Source organism: Rhincodon typus, chromosome 3, assembly GCF_021869965.1.
Source record: "Rhincodon typus isolate 14 chromosome 3, sRhiTyp1.1, whole genome shotgun sequence".
In the NCBI taxonomy this organism is placed as follows: Eukaryota; Metazoa; Chordata; class Chondrichthyes; order Orectolobiformes; family Rhincodontidae; genus Rhincodon; species Rhincodon typus.
This window is the reverse complement of record NC_063334.1, coordinates 114,909,782-114,924,256: the sequence shown is the minus strand read 5'-3', so window position 1 is coordinate 114,924,256 and position 14,475 is coordinate 114,909,782. Positions and strand designations below refer to the sequence as shown.

The 14,475-nt window shown below is 42.9% G+C and overlaps 1 protein-coding gene across 3 annotated transcripts in view; it reads right to left on the bottom strand.

Moving 5' to 3' along the window:
* Window positions 1-14,475, bottom strand: part of LOC109929408 (15-hydroxyprostaglandin dehydrogenase) — a 57,454-nt gene that overhangs the window by 27,506 nt on the left and 15,473 nt on the right. For all 3 annotated transcript variants that reach the window (XM_048595088.1, XM_020529076.2, XM_048595089.1), the window contains exons 3-4: window positions 12,680-12,786; window positions 4,904-5,000 (exon numbers count right to left, since the gene is read on the bottom strand). In XM_048595088.1, coding sequence (XP_048451045.1) covers window positions 4,904-5,000; window positions 12,680-12,786 — 204 coding nt within the window. The remainder of the gene's footprint in view (window positions 1-4,903; window positions 5,001-12,679; window positions 12,787-14,475) is intronic.

Sequence of the window (14,475 nt, the reverse complement as noted above, 5' to 3'; positions counted from 1 at the left end):
TCTACATCTTGTTATCTCAGATTCTCCAGCATCTGCAGTTCCTTCTATCTCTTTAAACTATTGTGTTAATCTTGATGTATCTGAATCTGTGTCATTGAACTCATGAACTTGGCAACTCGTGGTGTTGAGTTCTGTTTCAATGAAACAACCATATATGGCCAAATAGATGGCATTGATGTGGTATCCCCTTTGGACCCAGTTCTTGCTTACACCTTTGCTGTGTACAGTAAGAAGCGCATTTTTGACAGAAAGATCACTAACCTCTATCTCTTGCATACTTCTGAAATGTAGATGAGATGTTCACAATATTTTAATCTGTAGATGACTGCAGTAAATAATTTCTTTATTCAGCTTAATAAATTTCATCTGACCATTGCAATGAACCAATCAAATGAACACTCCTTCCTCCATGTTTTAGTTGAGAAGTCAGCCAATAAGCTCTCAACTGCTAAACACTGAGAGCCAATGTTCACCTATCAATGTACGATATATGTTACAGTTTCTACAGTCCCATGTACCACAAGGTCAATCTTATTGGCAACTTCTGAGCAGAGCCCCAGCTATCTGCTCACCCTAATGTTAAGATGGGACATATCAAAACTATCCTGTATGATAACAAATGTCCTGATCAAATTATCTCTCATTGTATCTCTCATGAAAGGGCTTACAACCAACATTCTGGACCCTCAGCCATGCCCAGTCTGCCTCAGGTCATGCTGCAAGGGGAAGGGCTCTTAAAAGTTTGAACATTAAATGAAGCAAGCTGACTCACGCTGCTACTATATAAAAAATTCACAAGCAGTTATCTCCACTAACAGGATGCTGCCATGAAGCCAAAAAGATATTTTGTCCACCACACAAATGAATAATGTGATAATATGAGTTTCAGTGACAGCGTGATGCCAGGCTTGTGGGCTGTACATCCCAATGACTGGCGGATTGTTTCAAACATGGCCCATTGACCATTCACAGCGGGCAGCATGACACTCATGCTCAACCAGCTTGTGCTTGCTAGCCTCAGAAAAGTATAAAAACCATTATCCATGGGAATCACTTATTAAATAATCCAAACTGTTGATTTCATGATGCTTGGTACAGGCCTCGGGTTACTTTCAAACCATACAGACAACATAGGTTATAAAATAGATCTTTCTCATTTCAGTCCACGTATTTTAATAAACCAATGCCCAAACAAGGAACAAGAGTAGGCCACTCAGCCTTTCAAGCCTGCTCTGCCATTCAATAAGATCGTGGCTGATCTGATCTTAACCTCAACTCTACATTCCTGAGTATCTCCGATAATCTTACACCCCACCCATCACATTAATCATCAAGAATTTCTCCACCTCTTTCTTAGAAATATTGAAAGATTCTGCATCCACTGCCTTTTGAGGAAGTGAATTCCAAAAACTGACAGCCCTCTGAAAGAAATAAGAAGTTTCCTCATCTCGGTTTTAAATGAACGCTATCTTATTTTTAAATTCTGACCTCTTATTCTAGATTCTCCCACAACAAGAAACATCCTGTCCATATCCTTCCGGTCAAGTCCCCTCAGGATTCTATCTCTTTGAATGAAGTCACTTAGACTCTTCTAAACTCCAGAGGATACAGGCCTAGCCTATCTAACCTTTCCTTATAAGGTAATCCACTCATTCTAGGTATTAATCTAGTAATCCTTCTTTGATCTACTTCCAACACATTAACATCCTTACATAAGTAGTCAGTATTCTAGATATGGTATCACTGATGCTCTGCATAACAGAAGCATAACCTCCCTACATTCTTTTAGCTTTCCTGATTACTTGCTGTACCTGTACACTAACCTTCTGCGATTGATGCTGTAGGTCAGCCAGGTCTCGCTGTATCCCCAACCTCTGCAATCTTTAAGATAACATGCTTCTTTATTCTTTCTCCCAAAATGGACAGTTTCACACTCCCAACATTGTACTCCATTTGTTAGATCTTTGCCCACTCACTAATCTATCTAATATCCTTTTGTAGGATAAATTGCCAAAAGGTTAAGTCATAAGTCAAGAGTGATGATGTGGAGGTGCAGCTGGTGGACTTGCGTGGACAAAGTCAGAAGTCACATGACACCAGGTTATAGTCAAATCACAAGCTTTCGGAGCTCTGCTCCTTTGTCAGGTGACAAAATTAAGAGGCCATGGTGTTGGCGGTAGTATATTGGCATGGATAGAGAATTGGCTACTGGGTGCGAAACATTAAGTGGGGATAAAGGGTTCTTTTTGATGTTGGTGACCTGTGACCAATGGGGTTCCATACGGATCACTACTAGGACATCAACTGTTTACAATATATATTAATGACTTGGAGGAAGGAAGTGAATGTACTGCAGCCAAATTTGCAGATGACACAAAAATAGAGGGAAAGGCAAGTTGTGAGAAGGATGCAAACAGCTTACAAAATGATTTTTAAAAAAGCGTTTGGCACTCTTGCCTTCATCAGTCACAGCATTGACTACAGGAGTTTGGACATCCTGTTACATCCATAGAAGACACTGATGAGGCCACATTTGGAGTACAATATACCATTCTTGTCTCCCTGCTTTGGAGAGCTGTTATTAAACTGGAAAGGTTGGAAAAGAGATTTACAAGGATAATACCAAGACTGGAAGATTTGCGTTATGGGGAGAGGCTGGATAGGCTCGAACTTTTTTGCCTGGAGCATAGGAGGCTATGGGGTGACCTTGTACAGGTTTATAAAATCATGAGGGGCATAGGTCTATTCTCCTGGGTAGAGGAGTCTAAAACTTGAAGGCATAGGTCTAAGGTGAGAGGGGAAGGTTTAAAAGGGACCTGAGGGGCAACTTATTCACACACAGGGTGCTGTATGTATGGAATGAGCTGGCAGAGGAAGTGGTGGGGGGGCAGGTACAATTACAACATTTAAAAGGCATTTGGACAGGTGCAGGGATAAGAGAGGTTTAGAGGGATATGGGCCAAAGGCAGGCAAATGGGACCAGTTCAGTTTAGGAAATCTGGTCAACATGGATGAGTTGGGCTGAAGGACCTGTTTCTGTGCTGTATACCTCTATGACTCCATAAAGATACTGATAGGTTAAATTAGTGGGCAAAAAGTTGGCAAATGGCGAATTATGCGGGAAATAAGTGAAGTCATTCATTTTGGAAGGAAGAACAAAAGAGCAGAGTATAATTTAAATTGAGGAAAATTCTATAAAACTGCACCACAAAAGGACTTGGGGGTAATTGTGCTAGAAACACAGAAAGCTAGCACATAGATGCAGCAAGTAATCAGGAAGGCTAATAGAATGTTGACACTTATTTCAAAGGGGTTGGAGTAAAAGAGTAGGGAAGTCTGACTGCAAAAAGCTGATAACGAGACCACACCTGGAGTTTTGTGAACAGTTTGATCCCCTTATTTAAAGCATGATAGCATTCATTGGAGACAGAAAAGATTCACAAGAATGGTCCCTGGTATGGAGGGGCTGGCTTATGAGCAAAGGCTAAACAGTTTGGGACTCTACTCAGAGGACTTTAAAAGAACGAGAGGTAATCTCATTGATGCATATCAGATTCTTAAGGGGCTTGACAGGATAAATGCTGAGAGGATGTTTCCCCTCACTGGAGATTCTAGGACCAGAATATATAAGATCAGAAGTAAGCAGTGATAATTTAAGACTGAGATAAGGAGGAATTTCTCCTCTCAGAGGATTGAGAATCTGTGGAACTTCTTGCTAGAGACTTGTGGAAGCAAAATCCTTGCAAAGCTGTAAACCTGAAAGGAACACAGAAAATGCTGGCTGTACTCAACGGGTCTGGTGTCATCTGTGGAAATCTTGACATCTGAGATCTTGGCATGAGCATTGTTTCGCTCTCTTCACAGATGCTGCCAGACCAGCCAAGAATTGCCAACCCTCACTGTTTAATGTACTCTGAAGTCCAGCCACAGTAAGATGAATGTGATGGTCAAATGATGCACAGTAAGATCCCACAAACAGCAATGAGAAGATTGAATTGCTCTGGTGGTCTAGGTTGCAAGACATATGTCTTTTGAGAAGAGTCAGGAAATATCATTGTCCTACAGTGGAAGAAACACACTGTGCGATTCCTCATTTGCGTTTCTGGAAGATGCAACATATCTCTACTTTTGAATTTCTAGTGTAGAAACATAATGCCACAAATGAGCCTCCAGCCCTTCTATTTATTTTCTCACCCAATCAATATATCTTTCCATTCTGTTTGTCCTCATGTACTTGCTTGACTTCCCTTTAGAATATCTGGGTAGAGTTTCACATTGACTCCAAGATTGCCAGACCTGCTGATCTTTTGCAGCAACTTCTGTTTTTGTTTCTGACTTACAGCACCTGCGGTTCTTTTGGTTTTTATCTAGATTAAATATAAGCTGCTGCAGCCCTTATTGCATTCAGTTGTTGAAATATTTTTCATCCTTGTTAAAAGATCATCCTACAGAATATATAGAGGCCCTCCACCTATTCTGACTCTTTGAAAAAAAACTATCTAGTTATTTCCACTAGGCTGTACTTTTCCCATAGCTATACATTCCATCTGTCCTTCAAATGCCCCATTTATTCCACCTATACCACTCTTTTGAGCAGTGCATTTTGTATGTTAAACATTATTTGCACAAAAATCTTCTCATCTCACCTCTAGGTCATTAGCTAATTATCAGAAATCTTTGCCATCAGATTAATGATCTTCTTGCTTGTGGAAACAGCTATTTACTTACCTATCAAAACCCTTGCAAGCTTGAAAAGCTCCATCAAATGCCCCCTCGCTCTTCTCTGCTCTATCCCAGCTTCTCTAGTTTCTCATTGTGACTGAAATTGATTTGCCTGTTCCTGACAGAACATGTCAATTACACTTTAAAAATTCTGCACTTTGCAACATCTTACTGTTCTTACCTGACATGGAAGCCACGTTGATAATACTCCCACCTTTCCCACCACGGTCACACCTCATATGGTCCAAAGCCAGGTAACTTGCTTGTATCAATGCCACCTGCGTAGGAAAGCACAAAGACTGTTGTAAAACTGATTGAGTTGTTTAGACACAACCAAATATGCACAAGAAGTCCCATTCATTTTTTACCCCGTGATTGCTGACCTACATTGGCTTCTAGTATGGCAATACCTCATTGTTAAAATTCTTATCAATATCTTCAAATTTCTTTGCCCTCCCTGCCTCTGTAACATCCTCCAAAACCCTGAGAATTCCATCCTCCTCTGATTTGGACAGCTCATACATTTATCACCCCATCATGCTTTGAATTGCCAATGTCCTGGGTTCTGGTGTTGCCTTCCTCTATCTCACCATGTCCGAAAGTCTCTTTTTCTCCTTTAGTGTGTTCCTTACGGATTATTTCTTTGACTTTTGATCAGCTGTCGTCATGTCTCCTTAGGTGGCTTGCTGTCAAAATCTATTTGAAAATACTCCTGTGAAGCATTCTGAGATGTTTTATCATGTTAATAGTGGTAAACAATGGCAAGTTGTTGTTGTTCAGAGCAGCTGGAGCCCTTCCCTTACAAGAGCTCAATTCAGAGTTTTTATTCTTGTTACCTCTTCCCCCTTTCTTCAATGGATTACTCAAAGTGTACTACGTTTTTTTCAGATTCCTTCAATGGATGTGGACATCATCAGCAAAGTCAGCATTTGCTGCCTATCAACTGAATGGGTTGCTCACTATTTTAGAGAGCCATACTGCTGTGTGTCTGTAGTCAAACATAGGCTATACCAGGTAAGAATGGCTTATTTTATTTTACTCTTTTGTGTTTTTTTTAATTCACTTATGGGATGTGGGCATCGCTGGCTGGCCAGCATTTATTGCCCATCCTTAGTTGCTCTTGAGAAGGGGGTGATGAGCTGCCTTCTTGAATTGCTGCAGTCCATGTGCTGTAGCTAAACTCACAATGCTGTCAGGGAGAAAATTCTAGGATTTTGACCAAGCGACAGTGAAGGAACAGTGATATATTTCCAAGTCAGGATGGTGAGTGGCTTGGAGGAAAATTTGCAGGTGATGGTGTTCCCATGTATCTGTTGTCCTTGTCCCTCTAGATGGAAATGGTCATGACTTTGGAAGGTGATGTGTGAGGATCTTTAGTGAATTTCTGTGCTGCATCATGTAGATAATATACACTGCCTCAACTGAGCATTGGTGGTGGAGGGAGTGGATGCTTGTGGACATGGTGCAAATCAAGGTCCTGGGAAATGTTGCCAAACAAAGAGACCTTGGGGTGGAAGTTTATAGTTCCTTGAAAGTGGAGTTGCAGGTAGACAGGGAATTGAAGAAGGCTTTTGGCACACTTGCCTTTATTGGTCAATGCATTGCGTATAGGAGTTGGGAGGTCATGTTGCAGCTGTACAGGACACTGGTTAGGCCACTTTTGGAATATTGTGTTCAGTTCTGGTCTCCCTGCTATAGGAAAGATGTTGTTAAACTTGAAAGGGGTCAGAAAAAAATTACAAGGATCTTGCCAGGGTTGAAGGGTTTGAGCTTTCAGGAGAAGCTGAACAGGCTGGGGCTATTTTCCCTGGAGTGTTGGAGGCTGAGGGGTGATCTTATAGAGGTTTATAAAATCAAGAGGGGCATGGATAGGGTGAATAGTCAAGGTGTTTTCCCCAGGTATGAGAGTCCAAAACTAAAGGGCATAAGTTTAAGGTGAGAGGGAAAAGATTTAAAAGGCACCTGAGGAGCAACTTTTTCACGCAGAGGGTGGTGCATGTATGGAATGAACTTCCAGAGGAGCAAGTGGAGGCTGGTACAATGACAATATTTAAAAGGTATCTGGATGGTTACATGAATAGAAAGTGTTTAGAGGAAAAATGCTGGCAAATGGGATTAAGTTGATTTGGAGTATCTGGTCAGCATAGACGAGTTGGACTAAAGGGTCTGTTTCGTGTTGTACATTTCTATGATTCTATGACTCTAAGTGGCTGCTTTGTTCTGGATGGTGTCAAGCTTCCGGGGTGCCATTGGAGTTCCAGCCATCCAGGCAAGTAGGGAATATTCCATCACACTCCTGACTTGTGCCTTGTAGATGGTACACAGGCTTTGGGAAGTAAGAAGATGAGTACTCACTTCAGTATTCTTAGCCTTTGACTTATTTTTGTTTTTATATGGCGAGTCCAGTTGAGTTTCCTCAGGATGTTGACAGTGGGGGTTTCAGTGATGGTAGTATGATTGACTGTTAAGTGGTGGTAGTTAGATTCTCTCTAAGCCTGAGCACATTCCAAGTACAAGATAGTGGCGCAGTAGCGCCGCTGCGCACAAGCTGCTGGCCTGGGGCTTGTCCGCTTCTGTCTGCTTTCTTTGTTTCTTTTTTTACCTTTTTCCTTTTTTTTTGCTTTCGCTCTTTTCTTTTGCTCTCTTTGCAGGTCTTTTTGGCATCTCCAGCAGGGCTAGAGCGGGCCCAGCCTCCCGAGCTTGTGCGGCAGACGTCAGCCCCTCTGACAGAGCGAGGCCTCGGAGAGTTCCCGACGGCAACAACTATGGGCCCAGCGGCGGGAGATGGCGCTAAAATGTGGTGACTTTTACTCCGGTGGGCCCAGCTCAGGACTCGGGGCACTGGCGGCAGCACCGGTTTTTAAGATGGCGGGGAAGCCTCTGTGGTCGGCAAAGATGGTGGCATCCACGGTCGGCAGAATGCCGTAGGCCTGATCGGTACTCTTGGTGGATCAACAGAGTGGCGATGTGGTAGGCCCAGTGTGGTGGTCCTGGTGGTGGAGCAGTGGCAGTGGTAGTTGTCCCAGATTGGAGTCTTGGCATGAACTGTGATGCGGGGGCGTTGGTGGGCATGGAGCCTGTTGTGGAGACCACACACCCCCCCACCCCACATAATATGCAGAGCACAAGAAGGGAGGAAGATCTCTGTTTTTAGTTATATCTTAATATTGTCTGTAACTCAAAATGGCACTGGAGCATGGTGACATATTACAGTTTTCACTATTTATTTATTTAATACGAGTGACGATAAATCATTCAATTCAATTCAATTTTTATTGGAGATGGTCACTGCATGGCATTTGTGTGGCATGAATGTTACTTGCAACTTGTCAACCCAAATTTGGATATTGTCCAGATCTTGTTCATTTGATCATGGACTGCTCCAGTATCTGAGGAGTTGCGAATGGTGCTGAGGATTGTTCAATCATCAGTGAACATCCCACTTCTGACCTTATGATGGAGGGAAGGTCATTGATGAAGCAGCTGAAGATGGTTGGGCAGAGGACACCACCCTGAGGAACTCCTGCAGAGAAGTCCTGGAGTTGAGATGATTGACCTTCAACAACCACAACCATCTTCCTATACACCAGGTATGACTCCAAACAGCAGCGAGTTTGCCCCAATACCCATTGAATCCAGCTAGGGCTCCTTGATACCACACTTGGTCAAATGAGACCTTGATGTCGAGGGCTGGTCAGCCTCACCTCATCTCTAGAATTCAGCTCTTTTGTCCATGTTTGAACCAAGGCTGTAATGAGGTCAGGAGCTGAGGGGCCCTGGCAGAACCCGAACTGGGCATCATTGAGCAGGTTTTGCTGAGCAGGTGCTGCTTGATAGCACCGTTGATGACACCTTCCATCACTTTACTGATGATCGAGAGGAGACTGATGGGGCGGTAATTGGTCAGGTTGGATTGGGGGGAAAGCAGAGTTAATGTTTTGAGTCTGGTGACTCTTCCTCAGAACTCCAGTATTTACAGTTTTTTGTTTTATTTTTGTCTCCAGAGAATTAATCTTGTGTCTAGAATACCAGATCAGTGACTATCAGTTTGCCGCCATCTCCCCCTTTTAATTGGAGCTACTTTGGACGTGGTTTAAGTTCATCTTCAAATACAATCCAAGATGAAGTCAGGAAATTAAAGGCTGCAGACTTGCAGACCATCCAACTTACAAGTTCAGTCAGGCAGTCCAGGTTCCTATGGCAACATGCACTTTTACATGGTCTAAAGTTACGGTTAGTGATGGTGGAGGGTCCTACATGCTTTCCATCACAAGGCTGAGCAGGAATTTGTCTCGTTCTTGCTGCCTGCCCCTGACATTTGTTGGAAGGATTTGCAAGCTTATACACAACCTGTATGGCCACAATCTGAATGGACATTGCTTGGTATCAAGTTATTTTGTGGTACTCAAATCAAGGGCTATGGGATCACATGTGGTTGTGTAGTGGTAATGTCACTGGACTATGAATCCTGTACCCCAAGCTCTGTGGGACATAGGTTCAGATCCCACCATGGCAGATGGTAAAATTTGAATGAAGCAGTAATGTGGAGGTAGGAAGCTGAACTAATAATTCTGATTCTGTTACCACAGTATCTGTGGTGGAGCATTGAGAATAGACAGTAGAGCGAGATAAGCAGAGGACCCATCAAAAACTGTTGAATTTTCAACTTACTCCTTCATTTTCCTAGTTTAAACTACAAAAGACTTTAACGTAAACTTCTACCTATTTTTTATTTTTCTATGATTCTATGAAGTAATGCTTAACTTTTTAACTCTTGTTTCTCTCACTATTTTGTACCTAAGTTTTTTTTTGTACCTTGGTAGCTTGGTATCTAAGATGGCAACATTTGTGATGACATTATACACTTTTCACTCTTCTCTTGCAATTCTGTACTTGAGTACACATGACAATAAAATCTAATATTTAAAAAAAAATCTGGTTCACTAGTTTCCTTTTCAGAAATCCTTACCAGGTCTTATGTAGAAAACAGACGTGGGCCATTTGGCATTTTGAACTAGCTCCATCATTCAATATGATCATAGCTGATCATCCTACTCAGTTCCTGCTTTCACCCCACATCCTTTAGCACTAAGAACTATATCTAACGCCTTCTTGAAACCATTCAATGCTTTAGTCTTAAATACCTTCTGTGGCAGAGAAATCCACAAACTCACCACTCTCTGGGTAAAGAAATTTCTCCTCATCTCAGTCCTAAATGTTAGACACTGTATCTTCAGACTGTGAACTTTGGTTCTGGGAGCATCCTTCCTCTGTTTTTCCTGCCAGGGCTGTTAAAATTTCATAAGTTTCTGAGCAATATGCCCCTATTCTTCTAAACTTCAGTGAATATTGTCCTAGTCAATATAGTCTCTTTTCATACATCAGTCCTGCCATTCCAGGGATCGGTATGTTAAACATTTGTTGCACTCCCCCCATGGTCAAAATATCCTTCCTCAGATAAGAAGAGCAAACTACACATGAGACTTCACATGTAGTCTTGCCAAAGCCTATACGTAGCACTTTAATGTTTGTTCGGTTGCCCCATAGATGAAGCTAAATTATGAGCATGAAGTCCAACTAGATACAGTCTTAAAATTGCCTACTGAATTCATGGCATTGTTCAACTGCAGTAAGATATACCTGCTCCTGTACTCAACAAACATCTTCATGTGAGTACGAACCCACTGTGTGGTTGACTCTTAACTGTTCTCTGGATAATTAGAAATGGGCAATAAATTCTGGCCTAGTTGGCATAGCCCATGAACAAATAAAAACAAATTAGTCTATGGGAAATAGTACTGACAACAGCTCCTTTATATCGGTGAGACCAAGCGGAGGCTCGGAGACCACTTTGTTGACCACCTGTGCTCTGTTCGCGACAAACAACAACACCTTCCAGTCGTGAACCACTTCCACTCCCTGGGCGACATGTCCATCCTGGGCCTCCTCCAGTGTCACAATGACGCCGCCCGGAAACTGGAGGAGCAATACCTCATATTCCGCCTTGGAAGCCTACAACCCAATGGTCTCAACGTGGACATTACTAATTTCAAAATCTCCCCACCCCCAGCCTCATCCCATGACCAACCCGCCCTCTCATCCCCACCTCCTTGACCTGACACAACTTGACAATCTTCTCCCACCTATCCGCCCCCACTTCACTGACCAATCCTCACCACTCCCTACCTGCACTCACCTATCACCAACCCACCTACCTTCCCCAGCCCCACACCTCCTCCCTCTATTTATTTTGGAGCTCCCTTCCCCTCCCCATTTCTGAAAAAGGGTCCGGAACCATAATGTCAGCTTTCCTGCTCCTCTGATGCTGCCTGGCCTGTTGTGCTCCTCCAGCTCCACACTGTGTTATCTCTGACTCTAGCATCTGCAGTTCTTACCATCTCTGACAACACTATACTGTTAGCTGCTACACGAGTCCACTAACACACCTTCAATCAATAAAAGACCCGTAAATTGTCCCTTTCTATAGTTGTTTACCAGTCAGATAAAGTTTATGATTATTCAGGCAATAAATAAAACTTGGACTAGAACCTTTACTGAAAAGATATTGGTGCAACTTCCTTCAACATATACACCTCATTGTGAAAACATCTCACATCACTTCCCCTGGCCTATCAGAGTGCAATGATTTATTGCTGTGCAAAATGCCACAGACCTCCTCAATCAGTAAGATCTTATGTGCAGTAATGAAGACAGGAATAGGAGAACACCATTCTGCTCCTTCAGCTTAGAAGCAAACCACTGCAGATGCTGGAGTCTGTACTGAAAACAAAAAAATCACACCAGGTCAGGCAGCATCCATTGCAAGAGAACAAGCTAACGTTTCGAGTCGAGATGATTCTTCACCAGCTTCGACGCTGCCTGACCCACTGTGGTTTCTAGCATTTTTTGATTTCAGAATTGTTCCTTCAGCCTGTTTTGCTATTAGATTATATTAGAGCTGCTCTGAATCTAAATTTCTTGCACCTGCTATGGTTCCATAACCCTTTGCTTCATAAAATAAATCTCTTTTGACATTCTCAAATATCTTCCTGGCCTCAACAGATTTCTGCCAACCTTTACCTTGCAAAGTGTTTCCTGAAATCATCCCTCAACCAACTTGCTCTTATTTTGGTAATATCCTCCTAGTTCTGGATTTTCCCAACAGAAGAAATGGCTTCCCTTTATCTAAATAAAAAATGAAAGAACTGTGGATACTGTAAGTCAGAAACAAAAACAAAGTTGCTGGAAAAGCTCAGCAGGTCTGGCAGCATCTGTGAAGGAAAGAACAGAGTCCGGTGGGTCCAGTGATCCTTCCTCAGAACCTTCCTCAGAACTCCCTTTATCTACTTTGTCAACTCCTCAAATCATCTTAAGCGCCTTAGTTAGTTTATCGTTATCAAACCTGTCAACTCCTTGAATATCTCAAGAACCTCAGTTAGTCCAATATTTAATCTTGAGTGGAGTGGTCAAGTCTAGTTTGTGCAACCTGTCCTCATAATTAAATTCTACTCCCTCTGCTCTCATTCTGGTTAATCTTTGCTCTACCTCAGCAATTCCCATACTTTTTTCTGACTGTGACCCCATTTCAAGGTTTGAAGATCACCACAGCCACAGTGACAATTATGGGACTGGGGTGTTGGGCAAAGGGAAGAGTGATGGAGGTTAATTTGAAAAGAAGACAGCTTAATCTTCTGAAATTTTTTGAACAACTACACTTTTCTTTAGAAAGCATAGGTCAGGCCTCAAGGCTTCAACCCCTTCCAAACCAGCACATCCTTCTTGAAATGGCCAGCTTAGCTGAGGGAGAGCAGTATCCGTGCAGAAATCCAGTCAGGTTAATGGGCAGCTATTGAAGGAATGATTTCAAGTCAGGTTTTTCTGTAAGTTTTGTTTTAAAGTCCCTGATTTATTCAGATAGACTTGGCAACGAAATGTCATTCCATCGTACAATACTTACCAGGTTGACAGAAATGGTCCTTTCCCAGGAATTTTCATTGTTTATTCCAGCATTATTGCACAGTACATCTAGTCTTCCAAACGTCTGCACCGTTTCACTAAAAACATCTGGAAGAAACGGTGAACGGTTTTTGATTTGTTTGATCAGATTTAAAAACTGCAATTTCCCTGTAGCTTTCAACAATGGATGGACATGGAAAATGTTTGGATCGCTGGAAGATTCCAAGATATCATGAACTCATGTGGCTTGGGGTTGCTTAGTATGCCATTTTAGTTCATCCTCGAGTGAAATTCCTACCTATGCTGCGTTGTGTGGAAAGAATAACAGGCTAACGCTTCACTTGTGGATTCTTTGTCAGTTCATAGAATCCTGACAGTGTGGAAGCAGGCCATTCTGCCTATTGAGTTCACACTGACCCTCCAAGAGCAGCCCTCCCAGCCCCCTCCCCTATCCTGTAACTCTATATTTCCCATGGCTAATCCCCCTAACTAATACATCCCTGGACACAATGGGCAATTTAGCATGGCCAATTCACCTAACCTGCACATCTTTGGACTGTGGGAGGAAACCCATGCGGACACGGGGAGCATGTGTAAACTCCACACAGACAATTACCCTAGACTGGAATCAAACCCAGGTCCCTGGTGCTGTGAGGTAGCAGTGCTAACCACTGTACCATCATGCCACCTGTTCAGAAAGAACATGGGTGACCTCTGATATGTAATTGTTGGTTCTTTCCATGCATCCTAAATGGGCAGGAGAGAGATTCCTGTATTTCCTGCTTCACAAACTTTTCTTTCTAACTCACAAAACTATTAAGAAGGTCCATTTCGGTTCCGTACCCTTGCCACCTTCCCACTGGAGGGGCACAGTTAAAGGTATGATGTCTCTCGTTATCTGGAGGCCTGTTTCATTTGGATAGCTGGCTGAATCAATAATGTCTGGAAGATGAGATCTAGCATCACCTTGAGGCAGCCCTTTAGCTCTGGGTCGCCACTTGAACAAGTCAGCCGGCCTGAAGGTGTGGGTAGGAGGGAGGCCTATGTCAATACGGCATTGGCGGTAGGGGTAAGGGAGATTGGGGTGGGGGGGTGGAGTTGAGCTGATGGAGAACCAGAATTGCACTGGACTGTGCTAGTTTCTCCCAGAGGCTGAGAAGCTCTGGCTACACCTTACCATCAATACAAAAGAGGATCTCACCTTCGGAGGTCTGCAACCCACTTTCCAGTGAGGAAACAGACTCCATCCAGTTCAATGCAAAACTGGTGTTCAGAATCCCACATCTATCTTAGGACCTCAAATTGCATTTTGCCTGGGGCTAATGTTTGACTCTTGACTCAAGACTCCACCCCAATCGTGCTAGTTTAGGTCCGAAGTAACAACACTTGGGTAGCTATTTTTAACTTATGACTGGCCTGTGACCACTAGATATGAGATCTTAACATTCACCACCACTAAAGTTAAAGTTGGACTTTAGGAGTTTAGTACCCGTAGACAGGCTATAGTCAGAAAAAAAAAACAAAAACAATGTTGCTAGAAAAGCTCAGCAGGTCTGGTAGCATCTGTGAAGGAGAAAACAGAGTTAACATTTCGGGTCCGGTGACCCTTCCTCAGAACTCTTCCTATAGTCAGAAAAAGCTGCTTTTTCTCTTACACACACACACACACACACACACACACACACACACACACACTCTCATACACACACACACTCTCACACTCTCTCACAGACACACACACACTCTCTCTCACACACACACACACTCACACACACTCACTCACACTCGCATTCACAC